Below are 17,762 nucleotides of genomic sequence, written 5' to 3'. Positions count from 1 at the left end.
TCTAGCAGGTAGACGTGGGTCGTGACGTCAGACCCGTTTACGCGCCTCTGACGAAATTTGAATTTTATAGCTTTTTCAATGTCTCGTAATAAGCCTATGGGTTAACAATATTTGTTTTTTTTTGCATGCATGCGTTTTATGATCATGTTACCTTATATTTTTTAATATTATTTTAATATTTAAAAATATATGCAAGTTCCCTATTGTTTGTGTCATTATTTTAGAAAATTATAAAAACGCTAGGATACGTCAACTTTTAAATTCAACTATGGACTGTTTAAATATAAATTTGAATATACAGGGTAATTCACGCAAATCTAGCTTAGCCCATTATCTTTAATTTTAATTTAACACCCTGTATATTTTTGTTTTAGAAGCCACTTAACCACCTTACATCAAAAATGTGTATTATGTAGGGTGTATTTTATGAATAATACAAGCTGAAATTTTGAAATTATCTATAATTTTCGTCAAGATATTCAACACATAAAACTTTGAAATTAATAATTCAGAAATCACACTCTAAATAAAGGTATTATTTTTTAAAATAGCTATCAATTTTCTAAACTAGTATCAATATAGTGGGTTTTGTAATTTAATGTTTCTTATTTAAAGTTTTTAAATAATTTCAGAATTTGCGTATTTAAAACTGTAATGTGCAGAAAACAAGACTTTATGGGCTTCAGAAAACGAGTACCTACACATGATTTATGACATCTCTCACAACCTCTTATTCGCGACAAATATCACATTTGTATCTTGTCGTCATCTTTTGTTCTGGAGAAAGGTCCAGCTAATTATTACAAATACATGTACTGTGTTTGTTCTGGTTAAAAATTTTAAAGTTTTTTTCACTGAATACTATTTTTCTATAGTAGCAGGTCGGAACACGAGCGGAGCGTGAGGGGGTAATATAATACAATCCAGGGGTTCTCCTTAAAACATAAACGAAAGTTGCCAAGTTGGGAGATTTTGATTCCGTAGTTTTTTATTTCAGTTAAAAAACAATGTTACGTAACGCGCTATTCGAACCCCCCTCCCCCATGTAACGCGCCGTAACGTTATGCAAGACCCCCCTCCCCCAAGGTGCGTTAGGTAATACTTGAACGCTCCCTAAGAGGTTTAGATGATAATTAAGTTAGGAAATGACGGCAATGTAATTGGATTGAAATAAAATTTAAAAATTGGATTCTGTCATCATGATTCTAAGATATGTGCACCGTCCGTTTCGGCTAGGCTAGGAGATTGGTATAGATATGTCAGCTGCAGAAACACTGATCGAATTCAGATTGAGATTTTTTCTGGTCTTTTTGTTTTTGTTTCCGAGAAAACTAGAAAACACGGTTAGTCATAAGTTATGATAGCTAGAATAAATCGTCGATCCATCCTGATCAATATTTTTTAACAAAATAAGTTTTTGTATAAAAAATTGGCCTTCTTGTACTTATAATACCACACAAAGAAATATGTGTGAAATAATAGCCTCATGGTAAAACAATTACTTGACACATTTGTCTGAAAGATTAAAATAGAAAACAAGGTGTTGTACATTTTTCTGTTTACAAAGGATAATCTATCTTGATTCTATCCAAAGGATACCCCCGTTAAGTAAAGATAGGCAAAATGCCCTACTCCCAGAAATCAAAATTTCCCTTTTTTAAGTTCCATGTGAAAAATAAATAAATATCAGCGCCATTTGGACCTCCCACCCCTTTCCCTCACCAAAAAACGTCATTTTTATTTTCAGTGGGTTGCAATCAACTTAAAAATTTCAAAAATTAACCCGCATAGTTGAGGATTTTACAAAACTTGTATAATTCTTATCCGTAGGTCGAGTATACATAACCTAAAAATTTTTTTTTTTCGAAAAAATCGTACACTTTTTTTGGAGATGGCTGCAGATCTATTTTTTTTTTAATTTGTGTATATTCTCAAAATATAAACTCCTGGACAAAATTAACGCACCACTTTAGTTAATCTAAATATTTACAATATGAACACAAAATAAAACTAAGTTACATTGAAATAATAATAAACACCTACAAGTAAGTCCAACATGACTTTATCATGACCTTAATTTGCCTTATTGTTTCTTTAAAAATTGTTTTTGCCGGAAATGCGTAAATAAGCTAGCATAACTCCAAATTGCAAAAAGAAAAAAATCAGTTAAGTAACAAAATAAAATGCATCTGGGTCAACACTAATACCGTGTAGGCCCTCCTCTACTTCTTATGACTGCATTTATGCGTCGAGGCATGGTTGATATCAAATGTTCAACAAAAGCTTGCGGAATATTCTCCCATTCTTCAATAACGGCCCTAATGAGTTGGTTGCGATTGGCAATAGAGGGTCTACGACTTCGAATCTTTTTTTTGAGATAGTCCCATAGATGCTCTATAGGATTCATGTCCGGACTGTTAGGTGGCCACTCTAATAATGGAATATCAACATCATTTAGGTAGCCAAAAACATGTCGAGCCACATAAGGACGAGCGTTGTCTTGCATGAATAAAAAATTAGGTCCAAGAAACGGAGCAAAAGGCATTACATGTTCGACAAAAATGTTGTCTAAGTAATAATGGGCATTCATAGACCTCGTACGTATGGGGATCAACTCCGTACGAGCTTCAAAACAAATTCCCCCCAAAACATGTTAGAGCCACCACCAAAAGGTACTTTAGGAGAGATATTGCAGCTGGCAAACCTTTCTCCTCGCCTTTGCCAGACACGCTCACGATCATCTGGAGCTTTTAAACTTACTCTAGTCTCATCGGAGAAAAGAACTCGTTTCCAATCATCGATGGTTCAATTTTGATGCAATCTTGCAAAATTCAATCTCTGAACCCTGTGTTCTCTGGTAAGCAAGGGTTTTTTGGCCGGTTTCCTGTTGCTCAATTCTGCTTCATGTAAACGTCTTCTAACTGTTCGAGACGATATCGCGACATTTCGAACATCTGCTAGTTCATTTTTTAGCAAACTGCTGGTGACTCTCGTATCTCTGAGAGCACGTTGTCTCAAAAAACGATCATCAATTTGATTAGTGCAACGTTTTCACCATTGCTCTGGTCTTCGATGGTACGACCATGTTTCATTATATCGCCTCACCTTGCAACTGATGCTGGAATGATGTCTTCTTAACAAACCTGCAACGTATCGCGTTGAATATCCTTCATCTAGGAGAGTCGATGCTCACACTGCCTCCTCCATTGACAAATTTCTTTGGAGGTTCATTTTTTTATTTGATTTTTGTGTAAATGAACTTCCAAACATGCATGTGATGAAAAATATCACAATAAAAAGCTTGTTTCTCACAAGCACTTTGCTTTAATCGGCACTTTTTATGAAAAGTTTAACTCACTTTTAGTCTAAAACGAAGTTTAATTGGTTTAATACAAATTATTGTTAAAACAAGACTATTATTAGCTTACATAACAACTGTCACTGTCAAACAAGGTCCATAGGCAACTTGTCGTACGGTAAATTATCAATCAATAAAGATTATTGAGAAAAATATGAGTGGTGCGTTAATTTTGTCCAGGAGTTTATATGTTTCTGCCTTTTTACAGATATTTTTGTAAGAGCGACATCTTCAAAAACCCGAAAAAGTGTTTTTGAAGGTTTTTGGGATTTTGCCCATTTTATAGATTTCAAAATAGATCAAACCAGGTTTTTTATAATATAATTTGAAATGACTGATTCCTTAAAAAAACCGTGTTTTTCTTGGTTTTTAAGGGTTTTTGCGGATTAATCCTATTTTTAATCCTATTATAATCCTCTTTTAATCTGGGGTTACTCGTAAATTAATCCTATTCTAGGAGTTAGGTTTACCACAAATTAAAATATATATATTATACATATTTAAAATAACACAGTAAAATAATTAAAAATCAAAATAAAAAAAGCTACACAATGTTCCTATGTATCTATAAAAATAATATTGTGGTATGTACTTATGTTATAAAATAAGAAATTTATGACTATGAATCTGCAATCAATCACAAACAAGTCTGGCTAATTGGCTCCGCCAAAGTCATTTTTCAGAAAAAAAAAATGTTGGGTCAAATTAGACACGCGACCTTATATTGTTTTTAACAAAGAACATAGGATTTAATAATTAACTAGTTTTGATGGGAAATAAGCCACAATTTTACTAAAAAAATGTTTTTATTAACTTTTCGACGTCCAAATCGGATGCCGTTGTCAAAATACAAAAAATATTAATGTATGTAATATTTTTTTTAATATCATTAATATTTTTTGTATTTTGACAACGGCATCCGATTTGGACGTCGAAAATTTAATAAAATCATTTTTTTAGTAAAATTGTGGCTTATTTCCCATCAAAACTAGTTAATTACAAAAATGCCACAAGAAAATAGTTTCAGAACAACATAAAGGATTTAATTTTAATAGTCAGCGCTAATATGCAATTTCGGGTCGCACCTGTTGTATACCAGGGGCGGCTCGTCGGGGTAGGCAAGGTAGGCGCCGCCTAACCTCTTTAAATGTACAATACAATAATAAATCAATATAAATTACTTATTTCAAAATTGTAATTGTAATTGTAATTGTAAAAGCTACTTTTTAATTTCTCTTCGAAGTTGTAATTATTGTACGCTCCTCGTAGTAGTGCTACTCACTTCTATTATGGCACTACCCTATAGTCAGGCACTTTTCAAATCCGCCTAAAGAACAGAACATAATGCGTCTCTCATTCTTTATGCTAAGCACAACGCTGTAACTGTGGCTTGTCTAGCAGTAGTGGACGAGAATTTCCGGGAACTTTTTGGGGCTAGGTTAGGCTACATTTTTTTGCGCCTTCGACAATGGTTGTCCCGAGCTGCACCTCGGGATAGCCAATTGTATGTTTTAGGATCCTGACTACAAATACTGAAAAAAATAAAAGTGCGAATTTTGCCATGAAATTTGGTACGTGGGGTTAGAATAAAATTTGGAACAACTTTTCCAAATAACTTTTTCCGATATCTCTAACGCGAAGAAAAATATCGAAAATTCGCCCTGTTTGTAGATTCGCAGTAGATAGCGTTTAAAATTTAAATTTGAGTTGGCTATGACTATCTTAAAAAATGTGAGCCGCGACACTTGCTTGACTTCAAAATTTTAAATCTGTATTTATTTTGATAGCCGCAATATAGGGGTGTCTTCATCTTAAATGCGACACACTGTGTATATAGGTATACGAGTATATAATATGTAGAGTATAGTAGAGTATAGAGTATATATAAAGGTATATGTGTCGCCTACCCGCATACTGAGGTCACGAGCCGCCACTGTTGTATACAATAACAAAATGAAGTCAATTTCCAAGTCCTTCAAGTCCAACAATAACTCTTCTCTTACCAACATCAGTTCCCCTTCTACTTCTACACAAACTTCTTCATCTCTCTTTTCCCAATTTCTCATATAATAAGTCTAAATCCCTTCTCTCCACACTCAAATCTATCAAAAATAAGATCCAAAACCACCACCTCATCTTCAGCAAAGCAGATAAGGGTAACTGCCTTGTTATTTTAGACCAACAATTATACATTGACAAAGTCACCTCTTTCCTAGACAACAATAACTTTACTCTTCTTCCCGTTGATCCCTCTAAATCTTTTGTTTCGAAGATGAAAACCAACTTAAAACAATTTACTGATTTCTTTTCTGAATTTGAAGCACCATATACTAAAATTCCATCAAATCCACTCACCCCCAGGTTATACGGTTTACCAAAGATACACAAAGTTGACATTCCTATTCGTCCCGTTGTCAGCTTCATTAACACTCCAGTTTCTATTTTATCTAAATTCATTCTTAACACCATTAAAAACTTTATCAACTTTACCCCACAGTTTACTGTTTTGAATTCTCGCCAATTAGTTGAAAAACTTCAACTTGTCAATCTTAATCCAAATATTGTTATGCTTTCTTTTGATGTTAGCAATTTATTTACTTCAGTACCAAAAAATGAATCGATTAGTCTGGTTAATTCACTCCTTTTAAATAATTCTGTCACTTCCACCACCACTTCGTCTATTATAAACATTCTCAAAATTTGTCTATCTCAAGATTACTTTGTTTTTAATAACAACTTTTATCAACAACCTGACGTTTAGCAATGGGTAGTTGCTTATCCCCTTTCTTAGCTGATGTTTTAATGGATCACTTAGAATCCAACTATATCATAAAAAATCCAGAGATCTTACACTGGTTCCGTTATGTTGATGACATTTGGTCCTCATTTCTGGTAACTCTGATTCAGCTCACAACTTACTTCACAAAATTAATCAAATCCATCCTAATATCACCTTTACCATGGAACTAGAATCTTCTAACTCCATTAACTTTCTGGATTTATCTATTACCAGACTACATGACCACTTCACTTTGGTATCTACCGTAAACCAACACAGACAGATCATGTTATCCATTCTACTTCTAATCACCCTTTATCATATAAACTCTCTGCTTTTCGCAGTTTTATACGTAGATTAAACTCTATTCCTTTATCCATAACTGAATTCAACAAAGAGTTGAACATTATCAAACAGATTGCAGTCAACAATGGTTATGACCCAGACATCATCAGTAAACTTCAACAAAGAAGAGAACTCAAGTTACTACAACGATCCGCTTTCTCTACATCATCCACAACTACTCCCATCTATGCCTCCTTATGATTCAATAACTCCAAATTATCTGAAAGAGTCAAACATATCATTTCCAATTCTTGTGACAACATAAAAATATCTTTCAAAGTTAATAACACTCTCAGCAAAAGTTTAACTAATACCAAAGATCCTATCCATTATATGAACCGGAGTGGGGTATACAGACTCTCTTGTTCAGATTGTGATGCCACCTACATCGGCAGAACTTACAGATCACTTTCTACCCGATCTGCAGAACACAGCAAGAGAGATACCACTTCTGCCTTTTCACACCATTTAAAAGTCAATAAACATGAACTTAAGATTCCTGAAGGTGTCCAGTTGATACACAATATTCAACAAAACAATACACTCCGTTTAGACTTATACGAAGATTTGGAGATTGTCAAGGACCTGAAGAAGAGTCCCAACTGTGTCAATAGACAAACATCCCTTAACCGCAATTTTGTCCCCATTCACCGCCAAGTATTCTCATAATTCCTATTTTTTCAACTTCCTCTTTTTATCCTATTCTTTCTCCTTTAACTTACTCTCCCTTCTTTTTTCAAATTTTCCTCTTTCCTTCACTGCTTCCAAACTCCTTTACCCAACTAACATTATTAACTACTGAACCCTATTAACCATCACCTCATTAATTCACCCTACTATCTTTTCACTTCTTTTTCATTTCATTACTTCATTCAGTTTAATTCCACACCTTATCTTTTCTTTATCCCTCTCTTTCCCTTAAAATTCTTGTCTTTATACCTTACACCACAGCCCTCTACTTTTTGTCTTTGACTTTTTCCAAGTAATTTTTTACCTCTCCAACTAACATCCCATCACTTAATTTCAGTTCTCACATTCAGATCCATTATCATTACAATTAAATTATATCAATATTCTTTTTCTTACTTTGGTTTTATTTTATTCAGTACACTTTCAATATTATTTTCATTTTAATTTCATTCTTGTATCAACTGGACTCAGCTATAATCATACATTTCTTTATCTCTAACTTCACATACCCTCATTTTGTCACAAGAATTCTCTCAAAACTTTTGAAATAAAATTAAAAAATAAAACATCTAATAATAATTACAATCTTTTTCATTTACATATTACACACTTTTAAGTATTTGACTGTATCCTAACTCAAATCCATTATTTACAAAAATTTACATTTATTTTTAAATAACAATATTTTCCTTTTACATATACAACCACCAATACAATATAGACTTAATTAACTTGCCTACCAATTTATTCATTTTGTACAATAACATTCCAACTAATACTTATTCTTTCTCTTCTCTCACCTTCATCTATTTTATCTTTTTATCATTATTGACAGCAGCTTAACTTTATTTCTATCAATTTGATCAATCTAATGTTATAGTATACAGTCAACATAAATAATCTTATATTCTAAATTAATTTTGTATATCACAATTTCTTTTCAAAAACCAATAGATTTAAAAATGTTAGACATTTTCAGATATTAAAATCTTTATCATTTGTTGTGGGTCATGACCTTTTGGTTAATTAACTTTGAAAATCGACTACCTTTTTCTCTACTGTCAATGTCACTTCAAACAGTTCCTTACACACTTTTGACACTTTATAGTCAAAGTTGGCCTAATATGGTTGATTGAGGTTTTGGTAGGGTTTCACCATGTTCCCATAGGCTATATCCGTTAACATCGGCGTTTAGCCTGTTTAATATTATTTTTAAATAATGTAAATTGAATTTTAAATTCAACCATTGTTTGGTTCTGGGGATATTTAGCAAGTATGCACGTAAGTAATCTAACCACACTTTTTTAGCTTTTTAAAAATTTCAACCATCTTTCAATTCTAATAGTGGGATTACTTATTTTATTGTAGATTCACTGATGATGGACCGATAGGTCTGAAAACGTTCTGAATTGGACATATTTTATTCAATCCATTGGGATTTTTTAAGTTTTAATAAATATACCAATTTATATAGAAGTGGTTTTACTTCTTGTTAGAGTTTTTTTAACTATATGGTATACAGCCAACCTAGGGAACTTCCCTTTTAGTTAATTATATTGTTTAATTACGAAAATATGAATTATGAATATTTGAGTTTAAATACTCAACCTACGGCTATCTATATAAAAAATGGAAAGGTTTTGTAACAGCCTTGATATGCCTCTGAATTTTTTGAAATTTTTAAATTGATTGTAACCCACCTCACCTAAAACAAAAATAAAGACAAAAAATTACAAAAATGAATAACCATTTTCAATTTCCTTTTTCCATTTTTCCACAAAAAATTGCCTTTTTAGGCTAGGGGAGAGGAGTGGCAGGCTAAAATTGCTTAGTCTTATGTATCACAGCAACTTTCACTCACGACTAACTTACGCAATCCTTTCCTGGGGACACTCTTGCCATATAGATAAGGTGTTTGGTCAGCAGAGAAAGTATATTCGCATAATCACAGGTCAGGGTTATCGGGACGATTGTAGGCAGTCTTTCAGAAACCTGAGGATTCTCACACTACCTTCTGTGTACATTATGCAGTGCCTGTTGTATGTTCATCAAAATGTAGATCTGTATAAAACACAACAGCATACTTATCAGACTAGAAATCATGATGCCCTTGTACCAGACTTCAGTCGACTTGAGAGGACCAGAAATGGAACCAGATACCTAGCATTGAAATTTTATAACTGTATACCAATATCTATTAAAAGTCTTGATTTTAACCAATTTAAGAGACAAATTAAAAATTATCTTCTGATGGGTGCTTTCTACTCATTTGAGGAGTACTTCAGATCTAAATTTTGTTTTGTCCTGTAATTTAATTAGTGTTTAGTTTTTAAATTTTAGTAATAGGTTTTTTTTACTGAAGTACTGTCAACTTTTAATGTAATTTTAGACAATTTTAATTATTGCTGACCTGTAAAAGTACATTTGTACATTATTACCAATAAATACTCTACTCTATTAATCACATAGAACGTAAGAAAACAAAATGGAATTCTGGATTGAGGGCATTTTGCCTATTTTAAGGGCGTGTACCCATTATTACAGAATTAGTTATTTCGATCGATAAACTTTTGTGAAATTATTTTTGTATTCATAATTTATGTCAAAATATTTCTCTAGGATCATCAATATCGACTGGCGATACCAAATATGGAAATCCGGAGTGACGATCACAGACAACTCGTTTCTCTACTCCTTATGGTACTTCACCTTCTCCATCCTTGGAAATTTCAACAACTTCTTCTTCGCCGCCCATTTGCTTGACGTTGCCGTCGGTTTCAAGACTTTGCGTACCATCTTGCAGTCGGTAACGCACAACGGCAAACAATTGGTGTTGACGGTGATGTTGCTGACTATTATCGTGTACATCTACACAGTCATAGCGTTTAATTTCTTCAGGAAGTTCTATGTGCAAGAAGAAGATGAAGAAATTGATAAAAAATGTCACGATATGTTATCGGTAAGTACTCTGCTTATAGTCAGTTTATGTACAAGGGCAATTCGTAAAATAAGGTTCCCAGGAATTTTAAAAATTAGACATACTCTGGGCTAATTAGCAAAATACAAGGAAAAGTTATTTACCAGCAATTTTATTGCTGGAATCGAATCTTAATATTGTATGTATTAATAATATAGGTATGCAAAGTCCTCAGATAGTGTGCTACTTTTTTTATAAACAAAATGGCGCCCGAAAATCGTGTTTTTTTCAATTTTTGCTCTATAACTCCAAAGATTTTAACTTTACACCAAAAACACCCAAACAAAAATTCACCGCAATTAAATTCGGCATAGAGACGTGTTTTTCCCGATTCACTTCGACGAAAACTTTCCCCGGAAAAAGCGGGTTTTTCCAACAAAATCTTTAATTTTCAACTAAAATTTTAGATAAGTAATTGTTAATTAATAATTAAATAACTTGGTAACGTAAAAGTCCTTTTTGTATAGATTATAATTCCAGAAGCCGATGGAAATTGAATGAACAGTTTAGCAACAATTGAATTGTTAATAAAAAATTTACGGTCGCTATAATAACGACAATAATTATGATGCATAAGAATAACTATGATTTTTTTATAAAAAGATACTATACCTATCTAATGTACTTTACAGAATTGTAATTGGACTACTTATGCGGCCTCAGGAATATTTTAAAATTATAAAGAATTTTTTGGCTTATAAACAAATAGAATATCTCGGAAAATATTAAACTAAATTAAATTGTGAAAACGGTATTCGAAAAACAGGGGCAGGACGCTTCTTCTAAAAGAAAAAATGTTTAATTACGACGGGTGGTTCCTGAGGTACAACCGGTGAAAGTTGACCGGAATTTACGGCAAAGATATAAACAATAGGATCATAATTTTCAAACCATCACCTTTTTATTTTTGTCCTCTTTCTCCACACCAATTTTCATATCTTTAAAACACTCATAACATATATTATTATAATAAAAACTATCGATAATACGTGTGAAAATTGCCAAAAATAGCAAAATTCCAATAAAAAATTAGGTTGGAGAAATGTAACCCTTTAAGTTCAAAATCGGTATACGTTAAAAAAATGCATTTTCTCGACTTCCCATGGAGCAATTTCCTTCATTCTTTTTTCGTTCCCTAATAACTCGAGCAGAGCCATCGTACTAACTCATTATTAAATGTCAAACTTGCTTTTGTTTTGTTATAATAGATTAATTTATTTATAAGAACAGAAAACTACATATTTTTTCCAGTTGTAGGCTTTTTTTAGATAAACTTACTACAAGTGTACCTTTTAAAGTTAAAAACATAAATATTTTCATTTGAAAGCTGTATAAGTATTTAAACAATTTTTATTTAAACAAATTAAAATTTTGTGTTATATTAAATAAATTAATTTATTATAACAAAACAAAAGCCAGTCTGACATTTAATAATGCGTTAGTTCGATGGCTCTACTCGAGTTACTTGGGAACAAAAAAAGAATGAACGAAATTGCTCCATGGGAAGCCGAGAAAATGCATTTTTTTAACGTATACCGATTTTGAACTTTGAGGGTTACATTTTCTCCAACCTAATTTTTGATTGGAATTTTGCTATTTTTGGCAATTTTCACACGTATTATCGATAGTTTTTATTATAATAATATATGTTATGAGTATTTTAAGGATATGAAAATTGGTGTGGAGAAAGAGGACAAAAATAAAAAGGTGATGGTTTGAAAATTATGATCCTATTGTTGCCTATTATGATCCTTTGCGTAAATTCCGGTCAAGTTTGACCGGATGTATCTCAGGAACTACTCATCATAATTAAATGTTTTTTCTTTTAAAAGAAGCGTTCTGCCGCCGTTTTTCGAATACCGTTTTTACAATTTAATTTAGTTTAATATTTTCCGAGATATTCTATTTGATTATAAGCCAAAAAATTCTTTATAATTTTAAAATATTCCTGAGGCCGCATAAATAGTCCAATTTCAATTCTGTAAAGTACATTAGATAGGTATAGTATCTTTTTATGAAAAAATCATAGTTATTCTTATGCATCATAATTATTGTCGTTATTATAGCGACCGTAAATTTTTAATTAACAATTCAATTGTTGATAAACTGTTCATTCAATTTCCATCGGCTTCTGGAATTATAATCTATACGAAAAGGGCTTTTACATTAAAGTTATTTAATTATTAATTAACAATTACTTATCTAAAATTTTAGTTGAAAATTAAAGATTTTGTTGGAAAACCCCGCTTTTTCCGGGGAAAGTTTTCGTCGAAGTGAATCGGGAAAACACGTCTCTATGCAGAATTTAATTGCGGTGAATTTTTATTTGAGTGTTTTTGGTGTAAAATTGAAATCTTTGGAGTTATAGAGCAAAAATTGAAAAAAATACGATTTTCGGGCGCCATTTTGTTTATAAAAAAAGTAGCACACTATCTGCGGACTTTGCATACCTATATTATTAATATATACAATCATAAGATTCGATTCCAGCAATAAAATTGCTGGTAAATAACTTTTCCCAAAAATGGCCTATTCTCCGATAATCAGCCCAGACTAACAGCTTATTTCTGTTCTTAGTGTTATACCGTTGATTGTAACGGTTATACATCATTTTAAAACTTAAAATTTACGCTATTTTTCTACATAATCGCTGTTTCTCTTCAAATAATTTTGCAGACGATGCTCCAACTTTTCTATCCCCATGGTATAGAATTCTACCGCCAAACCTTGGTGGAGCAACATGTTCCTTGACTTCATCACCGGTACTGAAGCCAGGGGTGCCAGATGAAATTTCAGAATATTCCTAGACGGGAGCTTCAATTTCCCCTAGAAATCCCTAAATCGTATTAATTTGACCTAAAAAAGAAAAAATTGGCAGATGACAGCTGTCAATTTAATTTATAACCTATTAAACACTATGTTTAATCCACTTTAATCATTGATTAGGTAATGTTTTAATGTTTAATTACGAATATTTATGTCAGGGAACAATAAATAATGACAATAATCATACTATTTGAACAAAAAGATATTTAATAACAACAAAAAATGGCACCAGCACAGTTTAATAAATCCCTAGATTTAAAAAAAAGAATGTGTGTGTACTTTGTATTGTACGCACGTAAGAAGTTATACTTCTATTATATGATTATATGATTATAAACGAAATTAATATACTTTTTATTTATATTTTATTTAAATATTAAATTAATTTATACTTACTACTTCTCAAACATTTTTATTAAAACAGTGCCAAAAAACACATTAAAAATGCCACAAATGATTTCTGAACATTAATTGTCGGAAAAATTTTTAACTAAATCGTATTTTCTGAAAATAAAATTATATAATAAATATACTTACAATCATAAAATGTATAAAAAAAAATTAAAAAAAAGTTTCTATTGGGATTCGAACAACTTACCACGCGGCTGGTATTTGCGTTGTATTGGGATTCACCCGCATTAAAACTTCGCCACAGAGACAGCTTGTCATTATGTGCGAAGATCGTCTAACTAAACAGATTAACCTTTTGACATTTTTAACTTATGTAAATCAAATTATTTTGATTTTGAATTGAAATGATTTAGAATTGAAAAAATACAACAAAACATAGAGTAAGAAGACAATATATTAGGTGAATATTGATAGAAATTTTGATGGTAATCAAATTATGTAAATAAAAGTATAACATACTACTTATGTATTTTGGTAGGTTCAAGGTAGGTATCGGAGCCCGTATAACGACTAATAAATTTCGCAATCACTTGCGTCGTGCAAAGTGGCTATGTTCAAATATCATAACAAAATTTGATCAACTATTTATAAAACACTTACCAGTGAAAGATTCTTTAGCTTTGAATAAGCGAGATCTGCGGCACTCATACTAGGCACAGTTTGATGAGCTTTCACATTGGCATGCAAGAATCATCTCTTCTATGTAAATAAGTCCAAAAATATAATATGAAAACTATTTAAAAAGGCAGTATAACCATTAACTAACTTTTTGTTTGTTGTTTCTCTTCCTACAAATTTTAAAACGCAACAAGCATACATTATAACCAAACCATGCACAGTCCCACAGCTGTGCCACAGCTGCCATATTGGATAATTTTTGTCATGTCATTTGAACATCCAATCAGAACAAAGTTATAATGCGCATGCGCCCGGTCGCTAGGTTTTCCCATATAAAATTTCACCGTCATTACGCCCGTAAAGAAGTATAACTTCAAAAAAATCCCTCCAGAGCTCCAAAAGCTTAAAAAAATCCCTAGATTCGGGGAAAATCCCTAGACATGGTAACCCTGACTGAAGCGCAAACTACAAAAGTGTTCCTTTAATTTTGGGAATAAGTGATAATCACTTGGTGCTAGGACCGAACTGCAGCGTGGGAGGGACATAACAATCCAGCCAAAATCTCTCAGCAGCGCCGGATAAAGGGGCGATTTTGAGGGGCGCCAAATAAGGGACGCCGATATAAAAATATATTTTTTTTCATTCATTATTTTTTTTTATTTTATATATTAACTTTGAACATTTTTCCTATGACATTGTTTGAATAATTCTAATATTATTTATAAAAAAAATATTTCTATCTATAGTGAGAATTATTCATAACTCAAAAAAAGATTAATAGACTAAAACCAAAGCTCACTAATAAATATAAATATAATACTACCAAGAATTCTTATGGTTTTTATCACTCATACAAAATTAATGCAGAAAAATTCTTTTTACGATCTACAAAGGTTGTTCATTTTTTTGGGTCATTTGTCACGTAGGTATCACATTATGTCAACAATCTACTTTAAAAATGGACGAAGATCAAATTTTAAATTATCAACAAAATTATGAATAGTCAGTGATACTATATACCTACTGTATTACTAAGTCGTAAAACTCTTTGGTTAAATAATTTTGTCTTTCTGTAAATTTGCATTAACACTGGCGCGTGTGCTTTAAAGTGGAATAAAAAAGTTTTGTGAAATATTGGTTGTGGAATGAATGAATTTTTATTATTTTTCCGTTACATAAATTTTGGTAAGTAACTATCCACATAATAAAAAAATAAATTATTTTATGGTAGAAAATCATAATATTAACTTATTGCACATGAGGTCATGAGGTAAATGACAAAAATTTTGAACATTTGAAGTGATTTTTTAAAATTATTATTCTCATCGGTCTTAGTAATTAAATTTACCTATTCTTTCATTGTAAAGCGATTTATTTCTTCTTTTAAAATTTTTTTCTCCCAATCTGGGTATGTATGAATTAGGAATGACAAGTTCTTCTTCATATGAATTTATAGAAACCTATTTCGAAAACTTTGTAAGCAAGCAAGCAAGCAAGCATAGTGATTTAACCCAGCCTGAGAGACTTGCTCACCCCTAGAGAATGACATTCGGGTGATACAATTCATTGGGGCGAGGAGGATTAACTCCCGTAAGCAGGAATCACTCCACCCCGCTTCAATGCTCCAGACCATCCACTTACCCCCCGATAGCACTCTGATGCGCTATAGGGGCTCTCAATCAGCAAAGTGCTTATCATATGGGAGTCTTGGGTACACGGACTCCCATATGAAATCCTACCCCGATCAATGCAGGCCAGCGTGAGGCGCTCTAACTTTGTAAGCGTTAAGATGTTTTATTTTTTGCATAAAAACGGCGCGTCGTATGAAAAAAGGGTAAATTTTTTGTCACAAATTGAACGAGGAATTCTAAAATGATTTTTTATTTGAAATATTAAATCGCCAGTTTGTTAGAAAAATTACAACACCTCGTTTCTCGGAAACAAAAAATTTGCGGACATACGTTTATAGAGCAAACTGTCATCATTTTTTCATGTAGAATTATCCCTCAAAGTGTGTCGTACTTATTTAGAAACACCCTGTATCCTTTATAATGTCCATATTTTACTTATTTATTATACAATTTTCACACCCATAAGTCAGGGGACTTCTTGTCATTGTGTGATACATTCTTCCTCTTGTTTTTATACTGATGTTCTTGTCCAAAAATACCGAGTTAATTTTCAAAATTTTCATATGCAGTCTCTTGTTTGTCCTAGTCTATGTTTTATATTATCTTCTTTAGTTGTTCCTTTGTTTGATATTATGAAACCTAAATACTTGTACTTGTCTGTTCCTTTGATTTGTTTACCTTCGTCAATTTCCAGCCCATTCTTTTGTTTTTGGTATACCCATTCATTCGCATTTTTTCTCCATGGTTTCAGGGTTTTTCCAGGAATATTTAAAATAGGAAAGGGATATGGAACAGCCCTGTAGCAGTCCAATTTTCGTCTTAAATGAACTGCATATTCTATTGCCCGTTTTGATAGCTGCTTTGTTCTTCTTGTATAGTGCTTATACTGCTTTTACTAATATTGGTGGAACGAGGTTCTTCCATTGTTTCCCATAGCCTTAGTTCTAGATATCGACGCATAGGCAAACTCATTATATAGTAGAACAATGAATGATTTTCAATTGAATTTAGATGATTGTAGAGGCCAAGGATATGACAACGGCTCTAACATGAAGGGAAGAAATAAAGGTGTACAAGCTCGTGTCTGCAAAGAATATCCTCCTTATTTTTTATGCTATGTGGATCCCACTCCCTCAATTTAGTCACTGGGGATGCAGATTGTGCGCTTGCAGTCTTGCATCTTTTTTTGGTATTGTAAAAGTAAAACGTTATACATTTTTTCTGTTTGTTGGCAATGTGCATTTATCTTTATCTTTTGTCTCGCTTCTTCGTTGCTTCAATTTCAATGCATTTTTTATGCTACGCCATATGTTGCATCAGCTATAAACAATAACTGACTATTGTACTATTTTTGATTAAATAATATATTGTTACATAGTTCTTTATAATGAAAGATTGATTTTTTGCCTTTTTTACTATTTTTTTTTATATTTGCAGTATATAATATGTCGTATGAAAGGGCGCCAACTCTTGTTTTGCCCGGGGCGCTCAAAACCCTAGAACCGGCCCTGTCTCTCAGCAGTTGTCCAGTTTGTTGTGAGGCATGAGCAGAAGCGTTATCATAGAGAAGCCTTACACCACTGAACAATCGTCCTAGCTGGCGGTTCTGGATCGCACGTCTTAAGCCGGATTTACATTTACGAGTACTCGGATCCGAGTTACTCTACTCGGAGTGTATCTCGGAAGTATAAACGACTTCTCAGAACATTTTCCTACTTGAATACGAGGGGCGCATATGAAATGCCTCCCGAAGAAGGGTTTCTTACCTGTCGCTAAAATGGTCACATACGAATTGCCTCCCAAGCTCTAAATAAATTACATGCTTCTAATCTTTATGTGAAGGTGAGACGTTGCCATATCTTCGACAATCTCCGTCCCTTTGTAAATTTCGACAAAATTGATATTTTGTTATTTAATTTATTTTATTTTCAACCTTTATGTATTAAACATTATTGACACTAGGCAGTATTTATAAATTTCAACTAACTTATACATATAATTAGTTTTATAACCATTTTTTTTCCTGGAAGCCGTCTGTTGTGAACCGGTTGTACTGCAGCCACTTGGCTTATTGTACATCTTTCATTGTTTATGAAACCCATTCCAGAATTCTGGAACCCTGTACCA

General features: G+C 32.4%; 1 protein-coding gene across 7 annotated transcripts in view; it reads left to right on the top strand.

The window, feature by feature from the left end:
- LOC126891831 (ryanodine receptor) overlaps positions 1-17,762 on the top strand; it is a 285,318-nt gene that overhangs the window by 247,539 nt on the left and 20,017 nt on the right. For all 7 annotated transcript variants that reach the window (XM_050661137.1, XM_050661140.1, XM_050661136.1 and 4 more), the window contains one exon: positions 9,792-10,131. In XM_050661137.1, coding sequence (XP_050517094.1) covers positions 9,792-10,131 — 340 coding nt within the window. The remainder of the gene's footprint in view (positions 1-9,791; positions 10,132-17,762) is intronic.

This window comes from Diabrotica virgifera, chromosome 9 (genome assembly GCF_917563875.1).
Source record: "Diabrotica virgifera virgifera chromosome 9, PGI_DIABVI_V3a".
In the NCBI taxonomy this organism is placed as follows: Eukaryota; Metazoa; Arthropoda; class Insecta; order Coleoptera; family Chrysomelidae; genus Diabrotica; species Diabrotica virgifera.
The sequence above is the reverse complement of the archived record's forward strand: the minus strand, read 5'-3'. Positions and strand labels throughout refer to the sequence as shown.